The sequence below is a fragment of the Oncorhynchus masou genome, chromosome 13 (genome assembly GCF_036934945.1).
Source record: "Oncorhynchus masou masou isolate Uvic2021 chromosome 13, UVic_Omas_1.1, whole genome shotgun sequence".
NCBI lineage: Eukaryota > Metazoa > Chordata > Actinopteri > Salmoniformes > Salmonidae > Oncorhynchus > Oncorhynchus masou.
In genome coordinates this window covers 700,909-727,408 of record NC_088224.1, presented here as the reverse complement: position 1 = coordinate 727,408, position 26,500 = coordinate 700,909, and the positions used below count along the sequence as shown (strand labels likewise).

At 45.0% G+C, this 26,500-nt stretch overlaps 1 protein-coding gene across 1 annotated transcript in view; it reads right to left on the bottom strand.

The window, feature by feature from the left end:
- LOC135551619 (FH1/FH2 domain-containing protein 3-like) overlaps nucleotides 1–26,500 on the bottom strand; it is a 66,633-nt gene that overhangs the window by 14,020 nt on the left and 26,113 nt on the right. The window contains 1 exon segment of the mRNA XM_064982809.1: nucleotides 3,248–3,403. Coding sequence (XP_064838881.1) covers nucleotides 3,248–3,403 — 156 coding nt within the window.

The following is a 26,500-nucleotide window of genomic DNA, read 5'->3' as shown; positions in this document are numbered from 1 at the left end:
AACTGCAGGTCCTGGTTTTTGCTTCTCAGAACGTACATTTTGATCATTGTCTTTAGTGAGTTGTTTTGACACAGTGCTTATTTGCAAATATTAGGTGTATCTTAAAAGATCCTTTTGGGTTGGTCGAGCGGCAGGAAAATGTCAGTGAGTGTGAGGGTGTGTACTACTGCGTTTGTCTTGCAAGAACGGAGGAGAGACCAGCTCTCAGACTCTCTAGGAAGAAAGAGGTCGTCGCCCTCCTCCGTGAGAGTGGTGGATTGTGGTCATGCGCCTGTCATGGGAGAAATGCAAGCCAGTAAACGAATTCTGTCAATTCAAAGTGCACTCGGTACACATGGTACTACGATCTATCAATACTTCACATTTATGTTCTGTTCCACATCTGTGAGCACTTCCCACCTGTCGTCATATTTATAAACGAGAACATGTGTTTCACTGCATCTGGAAAGTTTACTCAGGACAATTGTGTCTGAAGTTTTTGTTTTGTAACGTTTTAGAACACCTATCCAACTTCAGATTTGTAAATTTATCTATTTTTGTTATGCAACTAATGACTGTTTTTTTTACTAACTTGTATAAATTAGACTGTTTTATCAACACATGAACTGTTTTGAACTATTTTTAAAATATTTTTTTTATCCAAACGTGAGAAATAAACGTTCAATAATTACTGAGTGAAATTAACAACAAAAAATATTGCGCAACGAAAACTTCCTGTCGTCCTCAGACCGTCCATTTAAATTAATGTGTTTATAACAAGGGTTGATGTGAAGGTCCTGGTTTTTTGATCGGATTGCCTCTGTCTCTCTGTCATTGGTCTGCAGTTTGTCATTTGTTACATTGTATCAGGGAGTTATCAAATTGCTCTTGATGATTCACAGCGTTTATGCAGGCTTTTCTGTTCAAGTCCAGTGCTTCCACACAGCTGTTCTTCGAGACCGTGAGTAGTAGAATCAGGTGTGGTAGAACTGGTCTAGTACAGAAAAGCCTGCATAACGCTGTGAATCGCCAAGAGTTGGTTTCGTGTGAAAAAAAACAAAAACAAAAACAACATTTTAAGTCAGAAGTAGGCATTGGTCTGAAGCTGAAAAATAAAGGAAATTCACATGAGCACCACAATGCCTATTCCACCCATACTCTACCAGGGTTTACAGCACCACAACATTTATTCCATCCATGCTCTACCAGTTTTACAGCACACAATGCTATTCCCACCCATGCTCTACCAAGGTTTAACAGCACACAATGCCTATTCCATCCATGCTCTACCCAGGTTTAGCAACACACAATGCCTATTCCATCCATGCTCTACCAAAGGTTTTACAGCACCACAATGCCTATTCCATCCATAGCCTACACCAAGGTTTAACAGCAACAAATGGCCTATTCCACCCATGCTATACCAAGGTTTAACAGCACCACAATGCCTATTCCACCACAAGGCCTATTCCTAGTATTGTGGTGCTGTAAAACTTTGGTAGAGCATGGATGGAGGAGGTATTGTGTTGCTGTAAAACCTTGGTAGAGCATGGATGGAATAGGCATTGTGGTGCTGTAAAACCTTGGTAGAGCATGGGTGGAATAGGCATTGTGGTGCTGTAAAACCTTGGTAGAGCATGGGTGGAATAGGCATTGTGGTGCTGTAAAACCTTGGTAGAGCATGGGTGGAATAGGCATTGTGGTGCTGTAAAACCTTGGTATAGCATGGGTGGAATAGGCATTGTGGTGCTGTAAAACCTTGGTAGAGCATGGGTGGAATAGGCATTGTGGTGCTGTAAAACCTTGGTAGAGCATGGGTGGAATAGGCATTGTGGTGCTGTTAAACCTTGGTAGAGCATGGGTGGAATAGGCATTGTGGTGCTGTAAAACCTTGGTATAGCATGGATGGAATAGGCATTGTGGTGCTCATGTGAATTTCCTTTATTTTTTCAGCTTCAGACCAATGCCTACATCTGATTTAAAAACGTTGTTTTTTTACACCGAAAGGTGATGTAAAATGTAAATTCAGATAGAGTTAACTTCATAAATACAATTCAGGGATGGCCACATTTGCACTTGACAAGCTCCAGGATTATGCAGGCTTTTCAGTAGAAGACCAGTTCTACCTGATTCTACTATTCACGGTCCCGATGAACAGCTGAGGTCTTTAGGTGCATGATACCTCGATGCCTCATCATCATCATCTCTCACCTCGATGCCTCATCATCATCATCTCTCACCTCGAAGCCCATCATCATCATCTCTCACCTCGATGCCTCATCATCATCATCTCTCACCTCATGCCTCATCATCATCATCTCTCACCTCGATGCCTCATCATCATCATCTCTCACCTCGATGCCTCATCATCATCATCTCTCACCTCGATGCCTCATCATCATCATCTCACCGATGCCTCATCATCATCATCTCTCACCTCGATGCCTCATCATCATCATCTCTCACCTCGATGCCTCATCATCATCATCTCTCACCTCGATGTCTCATCATCATCATCTCTCACCTCGATGCCTCATCATCATCATCTTCTCACCGATGCCTCATCATCATCATCTCTCACCTCGATGCCTCATCATCATCATCTCTCACCTCGATGCTCTCATCATCATCTCTCACCTCGATGCCTCATCATCATCATCTCTCACCTCGATGCCTCATAATCATCATCTCTCACCTCGATGCCTCATCATCATCATCTCTCACCTCAATGACTCATCATCATCATCTCTCACCTCGATGCCTCATCATCATCTCTCACCTCGATGCCTCATCATCATCATCTCTCTCACCTCGATGCCTCTCATCATCATCTCTCACCTCGATGCCTCATCATCATCATCTCTCACCTCGATGCCTCATCATCATCATCTCTCACCTCGATGCCTCATCATCATCATCTCTCACCTCGATGCCTCATCATCATCATCTCTCACCTCAATGACTCATCATCATCATCATCTCTCACCTCGATGCCTCATCATCATCATCTCTCACCTCGATGCCTCATCATCATCATCTCTCACCTCGATGCCTCATCATCGTCATCTCTCACCTCGATGCCTCATCATCATCATCTCTCACCTCGATGCCTCATCATCGTCATCTCTCACCTCGATGCCTCATCATCATCATCTCTCACCTCGATGCCTCATCATCTCTCACCTCGATGCCTCATCATCATCATCTCACCTCGATGCCTCATCATCATCATCTCTCACCTCGATGCCTCATCATCATCATCTCTCACCTCGATGCCCTCCTTGTTGAGTGCGTACTCATCAAAGTTGAGAATGGCGGTCTTGATGGTGCGAGGAGGAGGCAGGACGGTCAGTCCGATGTTGATGGCATTACTCCTCTTGAGTCCAGAACGATGACCTCCTGGCTTACCGTCCGCTGCCGTTTTCTGATGGAACAAAAAAAGGACAGACAGACAGACAGGTTACTGAGAGGTCACGTAATCTGTTTTCTGGTGGAACAGACAGACAGACAGACAGACAGACAGACAGACAGACAGACAGACAGACAGACACTTTGTGACCCTCTGCTGATGTAAGAAGGGATCAATCACCTTGATTGATTGACTGACTGGATACAAGTAGTGTACAAGACTCATTCTCTACATACATACTCATGGAGTCTATTCTCTCTGTCTCTCTCTCAATTCAATTCAATTCAATTCAAGGGGCTTTATGGCCATGGGAAACATATGTTAGAAAGCAAGTGAAGTAGATAATATACAAAAGTGACATAAACAATAAAAGGTGAACAGTAAATATTACATTCACAAGATACAAAGGAAAAGAGACATTTCAGAAAAGGGAAAATAAATACCCATAGATATGGGTTGTATTTACAATGGTGTTTGTTCTTCACTGGTTGCCCTTTTCTCGTGGCAACAGGTCACAAATCTTGCTGCTCTGATGGCACACTGTGGAATTTCACCCAGTAGATATGGGAGTTTATCCCATATGTTTTTTTTTTAAATCTTTGTGGATCTGTGTAATCTGAGGGAAATATGTCTCTCTAATATGGTCATACATTGGGCAGGAGGTTAGGAAGTGCAGCTCAGTTTCCACCTCATTTTGTGGGCAGTGAGCACATAGCCTGTCTTCTCTTGAGAGCCATGTCTGCCTATTGCGGCCTTTCTCAATAGCAAGGCTATGCTCACTGAGTCTGTACATAGTCGAAGCTTTCCTTAAGTTTGGGCCAGTCACAGTGGTCAGGTATTCTGCCACTGTGAACTCTCTGTTCAGGGCCAAACAGCATTTTAGTTTGTTAATTCTTTCCAATGTGTCAAGTAATTGTCTTTTTGTTTTCTCATGATTTGCTTGACCAGCTTGCTTAGGGACTCTTCTCCAGGTTCATCTCCCTGTAGGCGATGGTTTTGTTATCAAGGTTTGGGAATCGCTTCCTTTTAGGAGGTTGTAGAATTTAATCTTTTCTGGATATTTTAAATTAGCGGGTATCTGCATTATTTGGTGTTGTCACGCCTTGGTCTTAGTATTTTGTGTTTTCGTTAATTAGTTGGTCAGGCCAGGGTGTGACATGGGTTTATGTTGTTGTATTTCGTAGTGGGGTTTTTTAGTTATTGGGATTGCGGCTGAGTAGGGGTGTTGCATAGGTTTGGCTGCCTGACGCGGTTCTCAATCAGGTGATTCTCGTTGTCATGTCTTGTTATGTCTGTTCCTGTCTTCTCTTCACTCTGTCTCTCTCTGCTGGTCTTTTTAGGTTACCTTCTCTGTCTCTCATTCTTCAGCTGTTCTACATCTCCCCTAACTAGCTCTTTCACTCTTTCCCACCTGTTCTCTCTTCCCCTCTGATTAGGTCTCTATTTCTCTCTGTTCCTGCTACTTTCAGTGTCTGATTCTTGTTTGTGTTTTTGATGCCAGAAGCAAGCTGTCGTCGCGTTTGCTTCCACCTTGTCCTATCCTGTCGGAGTCTGCCTGGCAGGTGCATCCTGCATTATACTAACGTTCTTTTTGTTCCATTGACTACGTTGGAAGAGGATTTATGCCATTCCTGTTTTTTCATTAAAGAACTCTGTTTTCTGTTAAAACCGCTTTTGGGTCTTCACTCAAGTACATAACAGAAGAATCAGACCAAGAATGGACCCAGCGGCTCCCGGGACCCTTTTCACTCCGCCGTCGAGATCCAGGGAGCGATGCTAGGCAGACACGAGAGGAATTGTCTGCTGCTCGACATGCCGTTGAGACCCTGGCCGTCCAAGTCTCCGACCTCACTAGACAGGTTCACCAACTCCACCTCGATCCACCGCCCACTTCCAGGGTTTCCGAGTCTCCGGAGCCCAGGATCAACAACCCGCCGTGTTACTTCTGGGAGCCCACTGAGTGCCGCTCATTCCTCACTCAGTGTGATGTGGTGTCTCTCTCCAGCCCAACACTTACTCCAGGAGCGCAGCCCGCACGCCACGTCATTTCTCTCCTTACCGGACGGGCGCGTGAGTGGGCACGGCAGTCTGGGAGGCGAGGGCTGAGTGTGTATTAACCAGTATCAAGACTTTAAGGAGGAGATGATACGGGTTTTTGACCGTTCTGTTTTTGGGGAGGAGGCTTCCAGGGCCCTGTCTTCCCTATGTCAGGGGAATCGATCCATAACGGATTATTCTATTGAGTTTCGCACTCCGCTGCCTCTAGTGACTGGAACGAGCCGGCTTTGCTCGCTCGTTTTCTGGAGGGTCTCCTCGTCGAGGTTAAGGATGAGATCCTCTCCCGGGAGGTTCCTTCCAGTCTGGACTCCTTAATAGCTCTCGCTATTCGCATAGAGCGACGGTTTGATCTTCGTCGCCGAGCTCGTGGAAAGGAGCTCGCGTTCTCCGTTGCTCCCCTCTCCACATCACTGCCACCTGCCGCATCACTGCCACCCTCCTCCGCCGGCTCGGATGCTGAGCCTATGCAGCTGGGGGGTATCCGCATCTCGGCCAAGGAGAAGGAACGGAGAATCACCAATCGCTCTGTCTCTACTGCGGCTCCGCTGGTCATTTTGTCACCTCATGTCCAGTAAAAGCCAGAGCTCATCAGTAAGAGGAGGGCTACTGGTGAGCGCAACTACTCAGGCCTCTCCTTCTGGATCACGCACTACCTTTCCGGTCCATCTCCGCTGGCCCGGTTCATCTGCTTCCTGCAGTGCCTTGATAGACTCTGGGGCGGAGGGCTGTTTTATGGACGAGACCTGGGCTCGGGAACATGACATTCCTCTCAGACAGTTAGGGAGCCCACGGCCTTGTTCGCTTTAGATGGTAGTTCTCTCCCCAAGATTCAGCGTGAGACGCTGCCTTTAACCCTCACTGTCTCTGGTAATCATAGCGAAACCATTTCTTTTTTAATTTTTCGTTCACCTTTTACACCTGTTGTTTTGGGTCATCCCTGGCTAGTGCGCCATAACCCTTCTATTAATTGGTCTAGTAATACTATCCTATCCTGGAATGTTTCTTGTCATGTGACCTGTTTAATGTCTGCTATCCCTCCTGTTTCCTCTGTCTCTTCTTCACAGGAGGAGCCTGGCGATTTGACAGGGGTGCCGGAGGAGTATCACGATCTGCGCACGGTGTTCAGTCGTTCCAAGGCCACTTCTCTCCCTCCACACCGGTCGTATGACTGTAGTATTGATCTCCTTCCGGGAACTACTCCCCCGGGGTAGATTATACTCTCTGTCGGCTCCCGAACGTAAGGCTCTCGAGGATTATTTGTCGGTTTCGCTCGACGCCGGTACCATAGTCTCCTCCTCCTCTCCCCGCCGGAGCGGGGTTTTTTTTGTTCAGAAGAAGGACGGGTCCCTGCGCCCATGCGTGATTATCGAGGGCTGAATGACATAACAGTTAAGAATCGTTATCCGCTTCCTCTTATGTCTTCAGCCTTCGAGATCCTGCAGGGAGCCAGGTTTTTCACCAAATTGGACCTTCGTAACGCCTACCATCTCGTGCGCATCAGGGAGGGGGACGAGTGGAAGACGGCGTTTAACACTCCGTTAGGGCACTTTGAATACCGGGTTCTTCCTTTCGGCCTCGTTAACGCTCCAGCTGTCTTTCAGGCACTAGTTAACGACGTCCTGAGAGACATGCTGAACATTTTTGTTTTCGTTTACATGGACGATATCCTGATTTTTTCACCGTCTCTCTCGATTCATGTTCAGCACGTGCGACGCGTCCTCCAGCGCCTTTTGGAGAACTGTCTTTATGTGAAGGCTGAGAAGTGCATTTTCATGCCGCCTCTGTCCCTTTCTCGGTTCCGTTATTTCCGCTGAGGGCATTAAGATGGATCCCGCTAAGGTCCAGGCTGTCATTGATTGGCCCGTTCCTAAGTCACGCGTCGAGCTGCAGCGCTTTCTGGGCTTCGCTAATTTCTATCGTCGTTTCATCCGTAATTTCGGTCAGGTGGCAGCTCCCCTCACAGCCCTTACATACCTTAAGGGAACATTTCGACAATCACCGTATAGTTAGTGAGAAAGTCCCTATTGGAACTGTACGGTCCCTTACTAGACGTCCGAAAACATTTTAGAAATTCGGGACGGCGTCGGGCCGAGCGGTAGGGCCAGACCTACCGGGAAGTCATCAAATGAACTTTGTCGGACATTCGGTTTTCGTTTAATAAAATAAACAAATTTTAGCCCATTTTTGCGCAATGCCGAAATATCCCACAAGAGGGCATAAGCAATCATATTGCTATTGGACAAAACATCACGAATCACGACGTGCCATATCTCGGAAACCGAAAATATTTCAAGCCGAAACTTGGTGAGCGTAGGTTTGGCATTATGGGAAGATGGCCCCGAACAAGATGGCGTCTAGGCCTCAACGGTTTTTGAGTTATGGCCATATTTCTGGGATTAAAGGTCCAAAATGAAAATAGAGAAAAGATTTTTTCACTTCACGTCAAAGTCAAGGAGCCTCCGGTGTCAATAAAAAAATCGGCCATTTATCTATCGTCATTTACGAGAAATCGTACGTTGACCAGATCGTGATGTTCAGATATAGGTGTTTTTTTTTTTTTTTTCAACGGTTACAGATCCAGTTGCAGGGTGTTCATACGAGTATTTTTAAAATGTGCTGCGGAGCTCTGCGACATTTCTGTGATTTTCTATGATTTTCTGAAATAACACACACTCACTAAACCCTCCGTAAATAACTCAGTTCTTAACGTAAAGACTTAAAACTCAGGATTCTGTAAAGGCATACCCCAATGAGGATATGAGTTTATTTATAGCTTCCTGTGCCAACCGGAAGTGCCATAATTGGTGTCTCAGGGGCTGTTTGGAAGGGTTAAAAAATCAGATCTGTCCAAAACTTCATATGTGTGATTAGACAACCCCCATGAACTGTAAATCAGTCATTTTTCCCAACAGATGTCAAAGAAAAGCTCTCACACACACACACACAGCAAGGATGGAGTGACAAAGCGTGGTGTTTAAAGACACAGAGAGCAGGCAATGGCATAAACATAATCCCAAGGCAGGGCCGAGTCCAACGAGGTGCCCCGCTTGACCGTAGCTCACTCGGTCTGAGCGCAGCGACCATGAGAAAAATAGGCCCACAATGAAGCCTGCACCACAATGTCATTTGATTTTGGGTGACAGCGGCGGAACCGTTAGGTTTAGAAGGACAATTCAAACACAGGACTGTTCCTAAGGTCCTCCCGATCTGTGCAAGCCTAACCTTGACTGTGTGGCATTAACCTTTCACAGTTAAAAGAAGGTGTTTACAAAAAACAGTGTGCATTGACTTCTCTCCCCATAGGAATACATTGCCTGCTCCCCTAAATACAACCTGGGGTCTTTATGGGTTATGAATGCTGTATGAACCTGTCTTCTATGACATTCCATCAGACCACTATGAGGTCTACCTGTGTCGATTCTAAGCTTCCTGGAGCAACCGGAAGTGGTTAGATTGACCCAAAAGGTATTTGGATGTACATCACCTCGAAAGGTGCCGAGGCCTCTGCATTATTCAACCCTGTGTAGATCAGTCAATTCTCAACTTAAAGACTTAAAACTCAGGATTCCCTAGGTTTCTATGTCAGTCAAGACATGTGTGTATTTATAGCTTCCTGTGCCAACCGGAAGTGCCATAATTGGTGACTCAGGGGCTGTTTGGAAGGGTTAAAAAAATCAGATCTGTCCAAAACTTCATATGTGTGATTAGACAACCCCCATGAACTGTAAATCAGTCATTTTTCCCATAAAAATTCAAAGGAAAAATAAATCACACAGATACACAACTTGGATGGAGGGACGTATTGGGGTGTGTAGAGACTGACAGTGCCTCCAATAGTTAGCTTTGTTCGAGCTAAAAAAGAACCGTCAGACCTAGAGTTCCGAAACTTTAGAATCCTGTTCTAGACCTCAGGTAGATAGTGCGTGGTGAGTTACGGCGCTCTAGGAGGTTCTCGGACCGAGAAACAGCGTCGAACATTTGCAATGACTTCAATTCATTTTGACCATTACGAAAATGGCGACATTTAGAAATGTCCCAGAGACACAAGACTAGGTGCATTGTGACCGTCTCGGCCCATAGAGACAGAACCCAACATCTCGGTCCGATAGCTCATTCAAGGACCCCGTAGCAAGGCATTGAAAAAAGTGGATTTTCAGCACCAATTAGGCTTTTACTCGGACACCAAATGACCTATCGGGCCGAAACTCGGGATTCGGGGTCGCCTCACATAGGACTACACATAATGTCCGAACTGGCCCCGCAGCTAGAAAGTAACTATGTGTTTTATGGTTTTTTAATGTTTTGTACCGAAGGCCTTGTGAATTTTGGGCCAGCTCTGAAGTATGTTATACTTGGCTCCTAAATGAGTTGGGAAAAGTGGGTTTGGTGTCAGTTTGTATCAGTTTGGTGTCAGAATGATATCAAATTGACTGATGGACGGTGACTTGCAGGTGACTCTTGTCCATTAGCAATATGTTTAAGCGGTGAGGTACCATCACCAAAAGCGACATTTTGAAATCAACCCAAACGAGCGATGGAGAGGTACCAGTATCACTGCCCAGACATCCCTATGTCATCGGGCCAGTCAATTTGGCATTCCTGCATGATTTTTATGGCATGACAAATTGGTGATGGTGACTGCCCAGTTAACCATATGGCAAATGCACAGTGACTTTGCAAAAGTGAGAAAACATGACCAAATGGACATTCTGAAATCAACCCTAACGAGTGATGGAGAGGTACCAGAATCACTGCCAAGCCATCCCGAGTTCATCGGGCCAGTCAATTTGGCATTCCTGCAAAAATTTTCAGTGACTTTGCAAAAGTAAGGAACATTTGCAATATGTTTTAACAGTGAGGTACCATCACCAAAAGCGACATTCTGAAATCAACCCAAACGAGCCATGGAGAGGTACCAGTATCACTGCCCAGCCATCCCGAGGTCATCGGGCCAGTCAATTTGGCATTCCTGCAAAAATTTTCAGTGACTTTGCAAAAGTAAGGAACATTTGCAATATGTTTTAACAGTGAGGTACCATCACCAAAAGCGACATTCTGAAATCAACCCAAACGAGCCATGGAGAGGTACCAGTATCACTGCCCAGACATCCCTATGTCATCGGGCCAGTCAATTTGGCATTCCTGCATGATTTTTATAGCATGACAAATTGGTGATGGTGACTGCCCAGTTAACCATATGGCAAATGCACAGTGACTTTGAAAGAGTGAGAAAAATCACCAAATGGACATTCTGAAATCAGCCCAAACGAGCGATGGAGAGGTACCAGTATCACTGCCCAGCCATCCCGAGGTCATCGGGCCAGTCAATTTGGCATTCCTGCAAGAATTTTTTGTGACTTTGCAAAAGTAAGGAACATTTGCAATATGTTTAAGCGGTGAGTTACCATCACCAAAAGCGACATTCTGAAATCAACCCAAACGAGCCATGGAGAGGTACCAGTATCACTGCCCAGCCATCCCGAGGTCATCGGGCCAGTCAATTTGGCATTCCTGCAAAAATTTTCAGTGACTTTGCAAAAGTAAGGAACATTTGCAATATGTTTTAACAGTGAGGTACCATCACCAAAAGCGACATTCTGAAATCAACCCAAACGAGCCATGGAGAGGTACCAAAATCACTGCCCAGCCATCCTGAGGTCATCGGGCCAGTCAATTTGGCATTCCTGCATGATTTTTATGGCATGACAAATTGGTGATGGTGACTGCCCAGTTAACCATATGGCAAATGCACAGTGACTTTGCAAAAGTGAGAAAACATGACCAAATGGACATTCTGAAATCAACACAAACAATGGCATGACCATAGTGTCCAGACTGTGCCGAGTCCAACGAGGTGCCCCGCTGACCGTAGCTCGCTCGGTCTGAGCGCGGCGACCATGAGAAAAATAGGCCCAATATGAAGCCTTCACCAGTACGTCATTTGATTTTGGGTGACAGCGGCGGAACCGTTAGGTTTAGAAAGACAATTCAACCACAGGACTGTTCCTAAGGTCCTCCTGATCTGTCCAAGCCTATCCTTGACCGTGTGACATTAACCCTTCACAGTCAAAAGAAGGTGTTTACATAAAAACAGTGTTCATTGACTTCTCTCCCCATAGGAATATATTGGCTGCTCCACTAAATACAACCTGGAGTCTATATGGGTTATGAATGTTGTATGAACCTGTCTTTGGTACCAGTCCATCAGACCACTATAAGGTCTACCTGTGTCGATTCTAAGCTTCCTGGACCAACCGGAAGTGGTTCAAATCGCCCTAAAAGTGTATACCCATACACTGCCTGCAATTTGATGGACATAGTGCATTGAACCCTGTGTAAATCAGTCAGTTTTCATGGTAAAGACTTAAAACTCAGGATTCTCTAATGGAATAGCCCAATGAGGATGTATGTTGAGTTACAGCTTCCTGTGCCAACCGGAAGTGCCATAATTGGTGTCTCATGGGCTGTTTGGAAGGGTTAAAAAATCAGATCTGTCCAAAACTTCATATGTGTGATTAGACAACCCCCATGAACTGTAAATCAGTCATTTTTCCCAACAGATGTCAAAGAAAAGCTCTCACACACACACACAGCAAGGATGGAGTGACAAAGCGTGGTGTTTAAAGACACAGAGAGCAGGCAATGGCATAAACATAATCCCAAGGCCGTGCCGAGTCCAACGAGGTGCCCCTCTTGACCGTAGCTCGCTCGGTCTGAGCGCAGCGACCATGAGAAAAATAGGCCCACAATGATGCCTGCACCACAATGTCATTGGATTTTGGGTGACAGCGGCGGAACCGTTAGGTTTAGAAGGACAATTCAAACACAGGACTGTTCCTAAGGTCCTCCCGATCTGTGCAAGCCTAACCTTGACTGTGTGGCATTAACCTTTCACAGTTAAAAGAAGGTGTTTACAAAAAAACAGTGTGCATTGACTTCTCTCCCCATAGGAATACATTGCCTGCTCCCCTAAATACAACCTGGGGTCTTTATGGGTTATGAATGCTGTATGAACCTGTCTTCTATGACATTCCATCAGACCACTATGAGGTCTACCTGTGTCGATTCTAAGCTTCCTGGAGCAACCGGAAGTGGTTAGATTGACCCAAAAGGTATTTGGATGTACATCACCTCGAAAGGTGCCGAGGCCTCTGCATTATTCAACCCTGTGTAGATCAGTCAATTCTCAACTTAAAGACTTAAAACTCAGGATTCCCTAGGTTTCTATGTCAGTCAAGACATGTGTGTATTTATAGCTTCCTGTGCCAACCGGAAGTGCCATAATTGGTGACTCAGGGGCTGTTTGGAAGGGTTAAAAAAATCAGATCTGTCCAAAACTTCATATGTGTGATTAGACAACCCCCATGAACTGTAAATCAGTCATTTTTCCCAACAGATGTCAAAGAAAAGCTCTCACACACACACACAGCAAGGATGGAGTGACAAAGCGTGGTGTTTAAAGACACAGAGAGCAGGCAATGGCATAAACATAATCCCAAGGCCGTGCCGAGTCCAACGAGGTGCCCCGCTTGACCGTAGCTCGCTCGGTCTGAGCGCAGCGACCATGAGAAAAATAGGCCCACAATGAAGCCTGCACCACAATGTCATTTGATTTTGGGTGACAGCGGCGGAACCGTTAGGTTTAGAAGGACAATTCAAACACAGGACTGTTCCTAAGGTCCTCCTGATCTGTGCAAGCCTAACCTTGACTGTGTGGCATTAACCTTTCACAGTTAAAAGAAGGTGTTTACAAAAAAACAGTGTGCATTGACTTCTCTCCCATAGGAATACATTGCCTGCTCCCCTAAATACAACCTGGGGTCTTTATGGGTTATGAATGCTGTATGAACCTGTCTTCTATGACATTCCATCAGACCACTATGAGGTCTACCTGTGTCGATTCTAAGCTTCCTGGAGCAACCGGAAGTGGTTAAATTGACCCAAAAGGTATTTGGATGTACATCACCTCGAAAGGTGCCGAGGCCTCTGCATTATTCAACCCTGTGTAGATCAGTCAATTCTCAACTTAAAGACTTAAAACTCAGGATTCCCTAGGTTTCTATGTCAGTCAAGACATGTGTGTATTTATAGCTTCCTGTGCCAACCGGAAGTGCCATAATTGGTGACTCAGGGGCTGTTTGGAAGGGTTAAAAAAATCAGATCTGTCCAAAACTTCATATGTGTGATTAGACAACCCCCATGAACTGTAAATCAGTCATTTTTCCCATAAAAATTCAAAGGAAAAATAAATCACACAGATACACAACTTGGATGGAGGGACGTATTGGGGTGTGTAGAGACTGACAGTGCCTCCAATAGTTAGCTTTGTTCGAGCTAAAAAAGAACCGTCAGACCTAGAGTTCCGAAACTTTAGAATCCTGTTCTAGACCTCAGGTAGATAGTGCGTGGTGAGTTACGGCGCTCTAGAATGTTCTCGGACCGAGAAACAGCGTCGAACATTTGCAATGACTTCAATTCATTTTGACCATTACGAAAATGGCGACATTTAGAAATGTCCCAGAGACACAAGACTAGGTGCATTGTGACCGTCTCGGCCCATAGAGACAGAACCCAACATCTCGGTCCGATAGCTCATTCAAGGACCCCGTAGCAAGGCATTGAAAAAAGTGGATTTTCAGCACCAATTAGGCTTTTACTCGGACACCAAATGACCTATCGGGCCGAAACTCGGGATTCGGGGTCGCCTCACATAGGACTACACATAATGTCCGAACTGGCCCCGCAGCTAGAAAGTAACTATGTGTTTTATGGTTTTTTAATGTTTTGTACCGAAGGCCTTGTGAATTTTGGGCCAGCTCTGAAGTATGTTATACTTGGCTCCTAAATGAGTTGGGAAAAGTGGGTTTGGTGTCAGTTTGTATCAGTTTGGTGTCAGAATGATATCAAATTGACTGATGGACGGTGACTTGCAGGTGACTCTTGTCCATTAGCAATATGTTTAAGTGGTGAGGTACCATCACCAAAAGCGACATTCTGAAATCAACCCAAACGAGCGATGGAGAGGTACCAGTATCACTGCCCAGACATCCCTATGTCATCGGGCCAGTCAATTTGGCATTCCTGCATGATTTTTATGGCATGACAAATTGGTGATGGTGACTGCCCAGTTAACCATATGGCAAATGCACAGTGACTTTGAAAAGTGAGAAAAATCACCAAATGGACATTCTGAAATCAACCCTAACGAGTGATGGAGAGGTACCAGAATCACTGCCAAGCCATCCCGAGTTCATCGGGCCAGTCAATTTGGCATTCCTGCAAAAATTTTCAGTGACTTTGCAAAAGTAAGGAACATTTGCAATATGTTTTAACAGTGAGGTACCATCACCAAAAGCGACATTCTGAAATCAACCCAAACGAGCCATGGAGAGGTACCAGTATCACTGCCCAGCCATCCCGAGGTCATCGGGCCAGTCAATTTGGCATTCCTGCAAAAATTTTCAGTGACTTTGCAAAAGTAAGGAACATTTGCAATATGTTTTAACAGTGAGGTACCATCATTCTGAAATCAACCCAAACGAGCCATGGAGAGGTACCAAAATCACTGCCCAGCCATCCTGAGGTCATCGGGCCAGTCAATTTGGCATTCCTGCATGATTTTTATGGCATGACAAATTGGTGATGGTGACTGCCCAGTTAACCATATGGCAAATGCACAGTGACTTTGAAAGAGTGAGAAAAATCACCAAATGGACATTCTGAAATCAACCCAAACCGATGGAGAGGTACCAGAATCACTGCCCAGCCATCCCGAGGTCATCGGGCCAGTCAATTTGGCATTCCTGCAAAAATTTTCAGTGACTTTGCAAAAGTAAGGAACATTTGCAATATGTTTTAACAGTGAGGTACCATCACCAAAAGCGACATTCTGAAATCAACCCAAACGAGCCATGGAGAGGTACCAGTATCACTGCCCAGCCATCCCGAGGTCATCGGGCCAGTCAATTTGGCATTCCTGCAAAATTTTCAGTGACTTTGCAAAAGTAAGGAACATTTGCAATATGTTTTAACAGTGAGGTACCATCACCAAAAGCGACATTCTGAAATCAACCCAAACGAGCCATGGAGAGGTACCAAAATCACTGCCCAGACATCCCTATGTCATCGGGCCAGTCAATTTGGCATTCCTGCATGATTTTTATGGCATGACAAATTGGTGATGGTGACTGCCCAGTTAACCATATGGCAAATGCACAGTGACTTTGCAAAAGTGAGAAAACATGACCAAATGGACATTCTGAAATCAACACAAACAATGGCATGACCATAGTGTCCAGACTGTGCCGAGTCCAACGAGGTGCCCCGCTTGACCGTAGCTCGCTCGGTCTGAGCGCGGCGACCATGAGAAAAATAGGCCCAATATGAAGCCTTCACCAGTACGTCATTTGATTTTGGGTGACAGCGGCGGAACCGTTAGGTTTAGAAAGACAATTCAACCACAGGACTGTTCCTAAGGTCCTCCTGATCTGTCCAAGCCTATCCTTGACCGTGTGACATTAACCCTTCACAGTCAAAAGAAGGTGTTTACATAAAAACAGTGTTCATTGACTTCTCTCCCCATAGGAATATATTGGCTGCTCCACTAAATACAACCTGGAGTCTATATGGGTTATGAATGTTGTATGAACCTGTCTTTGGTACCAGTCCATCAGACCACTATAAGGTCTACCTGTGTCGATTCTAAGCTTCCTGGACCAACCGGAAGTGGTCCAAATCGCCCTAAAAGTGTATACCCATACACTGCCTGCAATTTGATGGACATAGTGCATTGAACCCTGTGTAAATCAGTCAGTTTTCATGGTAAAGACTTAAAACTCAGGATTCTCTAATGGAATAGCCCAATGAGGATGTATGTTGAGTTACAGCTTCCTGTGCCAACCGGAAGTGCCATAATTGGTGTCTCATGGGCTGTTTGGAGGGGTTAAAAATATCAGATCTTTCCAAAACTTCATATATATGATTAGGCAACCCCCATGAACTGTAAATCAGTCATTTTTCCCATAAAAATTCAAAGGAAAACTAAATCACACAGATACACAACATGGATGGAGGGACGTATCATTGGGGTGCGTAGAGACTGACAGTGCCTCCAATAGTTAGCTTTGAATGATATCAAATTGACTGATGGACAGTGACTTGCAGGTGACTCTTGTCCATTAGCAATATGTTTAAGCGGTGAGGTACCATCACCAAAAGCGACATTCTGAAATCAACCCAAACGAGCCATGGAGAGGTACCAGTATCACTGCCCAGCCATCCCGAGGTCATCGGGCCAGTCAATTTGGCATTCCTGCATGATTTTTATCAGCATGACAAATTTGATGGTGACTGCCCAGTTAACCATATGGCAAATGCACAGTGACTTTGAAAGAGTGAGGAAAAATCACCAAAATGGACATTCTGAAATCAACCCAAACGAGCGATGGAGAGGTACCAGAAATCACTGCCCAGCCATCCCGAGTTCATCGGGCCAGTCAATTTGGCATTCCTGCAAAAAATTTTCAGTGACTTTGCAAAAGTAAGGAACATTTGCAATATGTTTTAACAGTGAGGTACCATCACCAAAAGCGACATTCTGAAATCAACCCAAACGAGCCATGGAGAGGTACCAGTATCACTGCCCAGCCATCCCTGAGGTCATCGGGCCAGTCAATTTGGCATTCCTGCATGATTTTTTAGCATGACAAATTGGTGATGGTGACTGCCCAGTTAACCATATGGCAAATGCACAGTGACTTTGAAAGAGTGAGAAAAATCACCAAATGGACATTCTGAAATCAGCCCAAACGAGCGATGGAGAGGTACCAGAATCACTGCCCAGCCATCCCGAGGTCATCGGGCCAGTCAATTTGGCATTCCTGCAAGTGAATTTTCAGTGACTTTGCAAAAGTAAAAGTAAGGAACATTTGCAATATGTTTTAAGCAGTGAGGTACCATCACCAAAAGCGACATTCTGAAATCAACCCAAACGAGCCATGGAGAGGTACCAGTATCACTGCCCAGCCATCCCGAGGTCATCGGGCCAGTCAATTTGGCATTCCTGCAAAATTTTCAGTGACTTTGAAAAAGTAAGGAACATTTGCAATATGTTTTAACAGTGAGGTACCATCACCAAAAGCGACATTCTGAAATCAACCCAAACGAGCCATGGAGAGGTACCAGTATCACTGCCCAGCCATCCCGAGGTCATCGGGCCAGTCAATTTGGCATTCCTGCATGATTTTTATAGCATGACAAATTGGTGATGGTGACTGCCCAGTTAACCATATGGCAAATGCACAGTGACTTTGAAAGAGTGAGAAAAATCACCAAATGGACATTCTGGAATCAACCCTAACGAGCGATGGAGAGGTACCAGAATCACTGCCAAGCCATCCCGACTTCATCGGGCCAGTCAATTTGGCATTCCTGCAAAAATTTTCAGTGACTTTGCAAAAGTAAGGAACATTTGCAATATGTTTTAACAGTGAGGTACCATCACCAAAAGCGACATTCTGAAATCAACCCAAACGAGCCATGGAGAGGTATCACTACCAGTATCACTGCATTCCCAGCCATCCCGAGGTCATCGGGCCAGTCAATTTGGCATTCCTGCAAAATTTTCAGTGACTTTGAAAAAGTAAGGAACATTTGCAATATGTTTTAACAGTGAGGTACCATCACCAAAAGCGACATTCTGAAATCAACCCAAACGAGCGATGGAGAGGTACCAGAATCACTGCCCAGCCATCCCGAGTTCATCGGGCCAGTCAATTTGGCATTCCTGCATGATTTTTATGGCATGACAAATTGGTGATGGTGAATGCCCAGTTAACCATATGGCAAATGCACAGTGACTTTGCAAAAGTGAGAAAACATAAACAAATGGACATGATGAAATCAACACCACGAGTGATTGAAAGGAACAACAATCACTGCCCGGCCATCCCGAGTTCATCAGGCCAGTCAATTTTGCATTTCTGAAGGATTTTTGAGCATGTCAAATTTCTTATGACATTTGGCCCCCACAAAACATATGCCTTATGCACAAGCAAAAAAAAAAAAAAAACATTATAATAATAAAATATGACTAAAGTATGTTGATACAGTTCTTATACGTGTGTAACTGACACAAAATTCGAAAAATTTCGAAAAACGGTCCAGAAAGCACTTTTTTAGGGGTGTGTGAAGTTTTTTATGAAATTTAATAATTTTTGACTTTTGACTTCTGACTTCCTATGAAATCATATTGCAGATGGACAAAACACATGCAATATGCGCAAGTAAAAAAAAAAAAAAAAAATTATGATAATAAAATATGACTAAAGTATGTTGATACAGTTCTTATACGTGTGTAACTGACACAAAATGCGAAAAAATTTCGAAAAACGGTCCAGAAAGCACTTTTTTAGGGGTGTGTGAAGTTTTTTATGAAATTTAAGAATTTTTGACTTTTGACTTCTGACTTCCTATGAAATCATATTGCAAATGGACAAAACATATGCAATATGCGCAAGTAAAAAAATTAAAAAAATTATGTTAATAAAATTGGACAAAAGTATTTTCATACAGTTCTTATACATGTGTAATTGTCAAAAAAAGCGAAAGAATTTCGAAAAACGGTCCAGAAAGCACTTTTTTAAGGGGTGATACGTTTTTTTCAAAAATTCGTTTTTTCAAAATTTGGCTTTTGGATGTTGACTTGGAGTCCAATACCAATATGAAAAACCATGGTGGAGTGCAATCGCCACCTGTTGGATTTTTGAAGTGTTACAACTGGCAATACCCATATGGCAATAGCAGTAAACTTTGCATGAATCAACGCCGCTTTGGGTGGTATTGGCCAATGTGTGCATGGTTTGGCCAATGCCAATAACTTGCCATTCATTTTTGTCCACTACGGGGTGAAATTACTTCTGTTAAGACGTGCTTTAAGTGGTCCGTTTCCGCCCAGGGAGCTTTTGATCTTCTTAAGAATCGTTTTACATCCGCACCTATTCTTGTTACACCTGACATCTCTAGACAGTTTGTTGTTGAGGTTGACGCGTCAGAGGTGGGCGTGGGAGCCATTCTTTCTCAGCGCTCTCTCTCTGACGGCAAGGTCCATCCTTGCGCGTTTTTCTCTCATCGCTTATCGCCGTCAGAACGTAACTATGATGTTGGTAATCGCGAACTGCTCGCCATCCGCTTAGCCCTAGGCGAATGGCGACAGTGGTTGGAGGGGGCGACCGTTCCTTTTGTCGTTTGGACTGACCATAGGAACCTTGAGTACATCCGTTCAGCCAAACGACTTAATGCGCGTCAGGCTCGTTGGGCTCTGTTTTTCGCTCGTTTCGAGTTTGTTATTTCTTATCGTCCGGGCTCAAAAACACCAAGCCTGATGCTTTATCTCGTCTCTTCAGTTCTTCTGAGGTCTCCACCGACCCCGAGGGGATTCTCCCTGAGGGGCGTGTTGTCGGGTTGACTGTCTGGGGAATTGAGAGGCAGGTAAAGCAAGCACTCGCTCACACTCCGTCGCCGCGAGCTTGTCCTAGGAACCTTCTGTTCGTTCCCGTTCCTACTCGTCCGGCCGTTCTTCAGTGGGCCCACTCTGCCAAGTTAGCCGGCCACCCCGGCGTTCGGGTACGCTCGCTTCCATTCGCCAGCGTTTCTGGTGGCCCACTCGGAACGTGACGCGCGTCGATTTGTCGCCGCTTGTTCGGTCTGCGCGCAGACTAAATCTGGGAACTCTCCTCCTGCCGGCCGTCTCAGACCGCTTCCCATTCCCTCTCGACCGTGGTCTCACATCGCTTTAGATTTTATCACCGGACTGCCTTCATCAGCGGGGAAGACAGTTATTCTTACGGTTGTCGATAGATTCTCTAAGGCGGCTCATTTCATTCCTCTCGATAAGCTCCCTTCTGCTAAGGAGACGGCTCAGATCATTATCGAGAATGTTTTCCGAATTCATGGCCTTCCGTCTGACGTCGTTTCCGACAGAGGCCCGCAGTTCACGTCTCAATTTTGGAGGGAGTTTTGCCGTTTGATTGGGGCTTCCGTCAGTCTCTCGTCCGGCTTTCATCCCCAGTCTAACGGTCAAGCCGAACGGGCCAATCAGACTGTTGGTCGCATTTTACGCAGTCTTTCTTTTCGTAACCCTGCGTCTTGGTCAGAACAGCTCCCCTGGGCAGAGTACGCCCACAACTCGCTTCCTCGTCTGCTACCGGTCTATCCCCTTTTCAGTGTAGCCTCGGGTACCAGCCTCCGCTGTTCTCATCTCAGCTCGCCGAGTCCTGCGTCCCTCCGCTCAGGCTTTTGTCCAGCGTTGCGAGCGCACCTGGAAGGGGGTCAGGTCGGCACTTTGCCGTAATAGGGCGCAGACTGTGAGGGCCATGTAAGCGTAGGACCAAGAGTCCTAGATATTGTTGCGGTCAGAGAGTATGGCTCTCCACTCAGAACCTTCCCCTTAAGACAGCTTCCGCAAGTTGGCCCCGCGGTTCATTGGTCCGTTCCGTATTTCTCAGGTCATTAATCCTGTCGCAGTGCGACTTCTCTCCCGCGCTATCTTCGTCGCGTTCACCCGATCTTCCATGTCTCCTGTGTTAAGCCCGTTCTTCGCGCCCCCGCTCGTCCCTCCCCCCATCCTTGTCGAGGGCGCACCCATCTACAGGGTTCGTAAGATTTTGGACATGCGCCCTCGGGGGCCGTGGTCATCAGTACCTAGTGGATTGGGAGGGGTACGGTCCTGAGGAGAGGAGTTGGGTTCCCTCTCGGGACGTGCTGGACCGTTCGCTGATCGATGATTTCCTCCGTTGCCGCCAGGTTTCCTCCTCGAGTGCGCCAGGAGGCGCCTCGGTGAGTGGGGGGGGTACTGTCATGTCTTGTTATGTCTGTTCCTGTCTTCTCTTCACTCTGTCTCTCTCTGCTGGTCTTTTAGGTTACCTTCTCTGTCTCTCATTCTTCAGCTGTTCTACATCTCCCCTAACTAGCTCTTTCCTCTTTCCCACCTGTTCTCTCTTCCCCTCTGATTAGGTCTCTATTTCTCTCTCTGTTCCTGCTACTTTCAGTGTCTGATTCTTGTTTGTGTTTTTGATGCCAGAAGCAAGCTGTCGTCGCGTTTGCTTCCACCTTGTCCTATCCTGTCGGAGTCTGCCTGGCAGGTGCATCCTGCATTATACTAACGTTCTTTTTGTTCCATTGACTACGTTGGAAGAGGATTTATGCCATTCCTGTTTTTTCATTAAAGAACTCTGTTTTCTGTTAAAACCGCTTTTGGGTCTTCACTCAAGTACATAACACTCGTTGTCTCTGATTTGGAACCGTATTTAGGTAGCCTGGGTTTCACTTTGTATTTCGTGGGTGATTGTTCCTGTCTCTGTGTAGTTTCACCAGATAGGCTGTAATTAGGTTTCACGTTCCGTTTTGTTGTTTTGTATTTATTAGTTGTTTCATGTATAGTTCCGTTTTTTCTTCATTAAAAACATGAGTTACCAACACGCTGCATTTCGGTCCGACTCTCTTTTGACAAACGAAGAACGCCGTTACAGGTGTTCTACGTTGTACACAGGATCTTTTTTTTTTTTACAGAATTCTGCGTGCAGAGTCTCAATTTGGTGTTTGTCCTATTTTGTGAATTCTTTGTTGGTGACCCCAGACCTCACAACCATAAAGGGCAATGGGTTCTTTAACTGATTGAAGGATTTTTAACAATATACTACTTGGAATATCAAATTTATGTTCCTTTTGATGCTGTAGAAGGCTTTTCTTTCCTGGTCTCTTTAGATCGTTCACAGCATTGTGGAAGTCACCTTACCTGTGGCGCTGATGTTTAGGCCAAGGTATGTATAGCTTTTTGTGTGCTCTAGGGCAACAGTATCTAGATGTAATTTGTATTTGTGGTCCTGGTGACTGGACCTTTTTTGGAACACCATTATTTTGGTCTTACTGAGATTTACTGTCAGGGCCCAGGTCTGACAGAATCTGTGCAGAAGATCTAGGTGCTGCTGTAGGCCCACCTTGGTTGGGGACAGAAGCACCAGATCATCATCAAAAAGTATACATTTGACTTCAGAATCTAGTAGGGTGAAGCCAGGTGTTGTAGACTATTAGAGTAGGGTGAGGCCAGGTGTTGTAGACTATTAGAGTAGGGTGAGGCCAGGTGTTGTAGACTATTAGAGTAGGGTGAGTCCAGGTGTTGTAGACTATTAGAGTAGGGTGAAGCCAGGTGTTGTAGACTATTAGAGTAGGGTGAGGCCAGGTGTTGTAGACTATTAGAGTAGGGTGAAGCCAGGTGTTGTAGACTATTAGAGTAGGGTGAGGCCAGGTGTTGTAGACTATTAGAGTAGGGTGAGTCCAGGTGTTGTAGACTATTAGAGTAGGGTGAAGCCAGGTGTTGTAGACTATTAGAGTAGGGTGAGGCCGGGTGTTGTAGACTATTAGAGTAGGGTGAGGCCGGGTGTTGTAGACTATTAGAGTAGGGTGATGCCAGGTGTTGTAGACTATTAGAGTAGGGTGAGGCCGGGTGTTGTAGACTATTAGAGTAGGGTGAGGCCAGGTGTTGTAGACTATTAGAGTAGGGTGAGGCCGGGTGTTTTAGACTATTAGAGTAGGGTGAGGCCAGGTGTTGTAGACTATTAGAGTAGGGTGAGGCCAGGTGTTGTAGACTATTAGAGTAGGGTGAGGCCGGGTGTTGTAGACTATTAGAGTAGGGTGAGGCCAGGTGTTGTAGACTATTAGAGTAGGGTGAGGCCAGGTGTTGTAGACTATTAGAGTAGGGTGAGGCTGGGTGTTGTAGACTATTAGAGTAGAGTGAGGCCAGGTGTTGTAGACTATTAGAGTAGGGTGAGGCCAGGTGTTGTAGACTATTAGAGTAGGGTGAGGCCAGGTGTTGTAGACTATTAGAGTAGGGTGAGGCCAGGTGTTGTAGACTATTAGAGTGCCTTCACCTGCACACTTGTTCTTGTGCACATCAATTGTATAATATTGTATATTTTCCACCCAACACCACTTTTCATCAAATTGTATAGCAGGCCCTCGTGTCAACAGCTATTTGGAAATCAACAAAGAATGAGAAGACATTGCTTTTGTTTTGTTTGTTTGTCAATACGTAGTGGACGGTGTATACGTGGTCTGTCGTGTGATATTTTGGTAAGAAGCCAATTTGATATTTGCTCAGGACATTGATTTCACTGAACAAAAATGTTGGAGTCTGCTGTTAAGGATTTTTCAGCGGTTACTGTTGACGCAGATTCCACTGTAATTATTGGGGTCAAATTTGTCTCAAATGTTAATATGATCAGACCTTAGTTCCACATTTGTGAGGAGATGCCAAGGTTGATGTTAAAGCATTTAAGTATATCCCATTTGAATTTGTGGTTTGTATATTTTATCATTTCGTTTAATATACCATCAACACCACAGGCCTTTTTGGGAAGGAGGGTTTGTATGTTATACTGTAACTCAGTTCTGGTTTGTATGTTTTACTGTAACTCAGTTCTGGTTTGTATGTTTTACTGTAACTCAGTTCTGGTTTGTATGTTTTACTGTAACTCAGTTCTGGTAGTCTTTAACAGTGCCTCTGGATTGTCCCTGAGGATTTTTGTGTTTGTACTCTGTCATACAGTGTGGTGAATTGTACTACGATAGGCTCTGCACAGGGGTGTAAGGAAGCAGCAGGGGTGTAAGGAAGCAGCAGGGGTATAAGGAAGCAGCAGCAGGGGTATAAGGAAGCAGCAGGGGTATAAGGAAGCAGCAGGGGTATAAGGAAGCAGCAGGGGTATAAGGAAGCAGCAGGGGTATAAGGAAGCAGCAGGGGTATAAGGAAGCAGCAGGGGTATAAGGAAGCAGCAGGGGTATAAGGAAGCAGCAGGGGTGTAAGGAAGCAGCAGGGGTATAAGGAAGCAGCAGGGGTATAAGGAAGCAGCAGGGGTATAAGGAAGCAGCAGCAGGGGTATAAGGAAGCATCAGGGGTGTAAGGAAGCATCAGGGGTGTAAGGAAGCATCAGGGGTGTAAGGAAGCATCAGGGGTGTAAGGAAGCATCAGGGGTGTAAGGAAGCATCAGGGGTGTAAGGAAGCAGCAGGGGTGTAAGGAAGCATCAGGGTGTAAGGAAGCAGCATGGGTATAAGGAAGCAGCAGCATGGGGTATAAGGAAGCATCAGGGGTGTAAGGAAGCAGCAGCAGGGGTGTAAGGAAGCATCGGGGGTGTAAGGAAGCAGCAGCAGGGGTATAAGGAAGCATCAGGGGTGTAAGGAAGCAGCAGCAGGGGTATTAGGAAGCCATGGAGTAGGGTGCCTTAGATGCCTCTGCATGTGGGTGGTTCTGAATCACCTTTGGAAACCATGGAGTAGGGTGCCTTAGATGCCTCTGCATGTGGGTGGTTCTGAATCACCTTTGCCAATGTTTGATTCAAGGGCTTTTCCACCTCACCCCTCAGTGTAAATGACTGTTACAGATGGGATGTCTGTCCAGTCCTAGAAAGCTTGGCAGCTCTTTAGTCTTCACTAACCATTCAGTCTTTATAAAGTCAAATATCTAGAGATTATTGTAACACCTTTTACTTCTTGGTTTTAAGTATAGCTTGGTGGTAAGAACCTTTCCTGGTCATTTTGTCCAAAATCCAGGTTGTATTTTTGTTGTTTTGATTTTCAAGTGAAGGGTTTGTTGTAGAGAGCAGAATCTTTTATTAGGTCCTTGTGAAAAAGTCTATTAGTTATCTGACTCAAAATAAATATTTTTGATAAAAGGTTCTGGAAAAGTTAATGCACTCATGACCTCTCTCTACCCCCCCCCCCCCCCTGCTTTACCACAGCTGTAGTCAATTTCAGAGTGAGTGCTGAGCCCTAAGTCCTTACCAGGCTGGAGAGGAAGGGATGGAGGGAGGGAGGGTGAGAGAGAGAGAAACAGAGAGAGAGAGAGGGGGAGAGAGCGATACAGAGAGAGAGAGAGATACAGAGAGAGAGAGATAAAGAGAGAGAGAGACAGAGAGAGAAAGAGAGAGATAAAGAGAGAGAGAGAGAGAGATAAAGAGAGAGGGAGAGAGCGATACAGAGAGAGAGAGAGATACAGAGAGAGAGAGATACAGAGAGAGAGAGATAAAGAGAGAGAGAGAAAGAGCAATAGAGCTGTTTTTAAACTCTTCAATATTATCCTCATCTATGGCATCTTCCCAAATATTTGGAACCAAGGACTGACCACCTCAATCCACAGAAGACCAATTAATACAGTATTAATTACTGTGGAATCAAATGTCAACATGGCTTCTTACCAAAATACCTTGCAACAGACCACGTATTCACCCGACACACCCTAATTGACAGACAAACCAAAAGCAAAGTCTTCTCATGCTTTGCTGATTTAAAAAAAATCATTTATACACATTAATGGAAAGCTCGGGGAGGAAATGACAAAATCATTGAAAACAAACAACACGTGTGCAGCTAATAAACACAGATTTCTTTCTTCAAGGCCGTGGGGTGAGACAGGGATGCAGCATGAGCCCCACCCCCTTCAACTTATACAGTTGAAGTCGGAAGTTTACTTACACTTAGTTTGGAGTCATTAAAACTAGTTTACTTACACTTAGGTTGGAGTCATTAAAACTAGTTTACTTACACTTAGGTTGGAGTCATTAAAACTAGTTTACATCCACTTAGGTTGGAGTCATTAAAACTAGTTTACATACACTTAGGTCGGAAGTTTACTTACACTTAGAGTCATTAAAACTAATTTACTTACACTTAGAGTCATTAAAACTAATTTACTTACACTTAGAGTCATTAAAACTAATTTACTTACACTTAGGTCGGAAGTTTACTTACACTTAGAGTCATTAAAACTAGTTTACTTACACTTACAGAGTCATTAAAACTAATTTTTCAGACACTCCACCAATTTCTTGTTAACAAACTATAGTTTTGGCAAGTCGGTTAGGACATCCATTTTGTTCATGAAACAAGTAATTTTTCCAACAATTGATTACAGACAAGATTATTTCACTGATAACTTATAACTTGTGTGTCCAATGTGTCAAGTAAAATGTCGTTTTGTTTTCTCATGATTTGGTTGGGTCTAATTG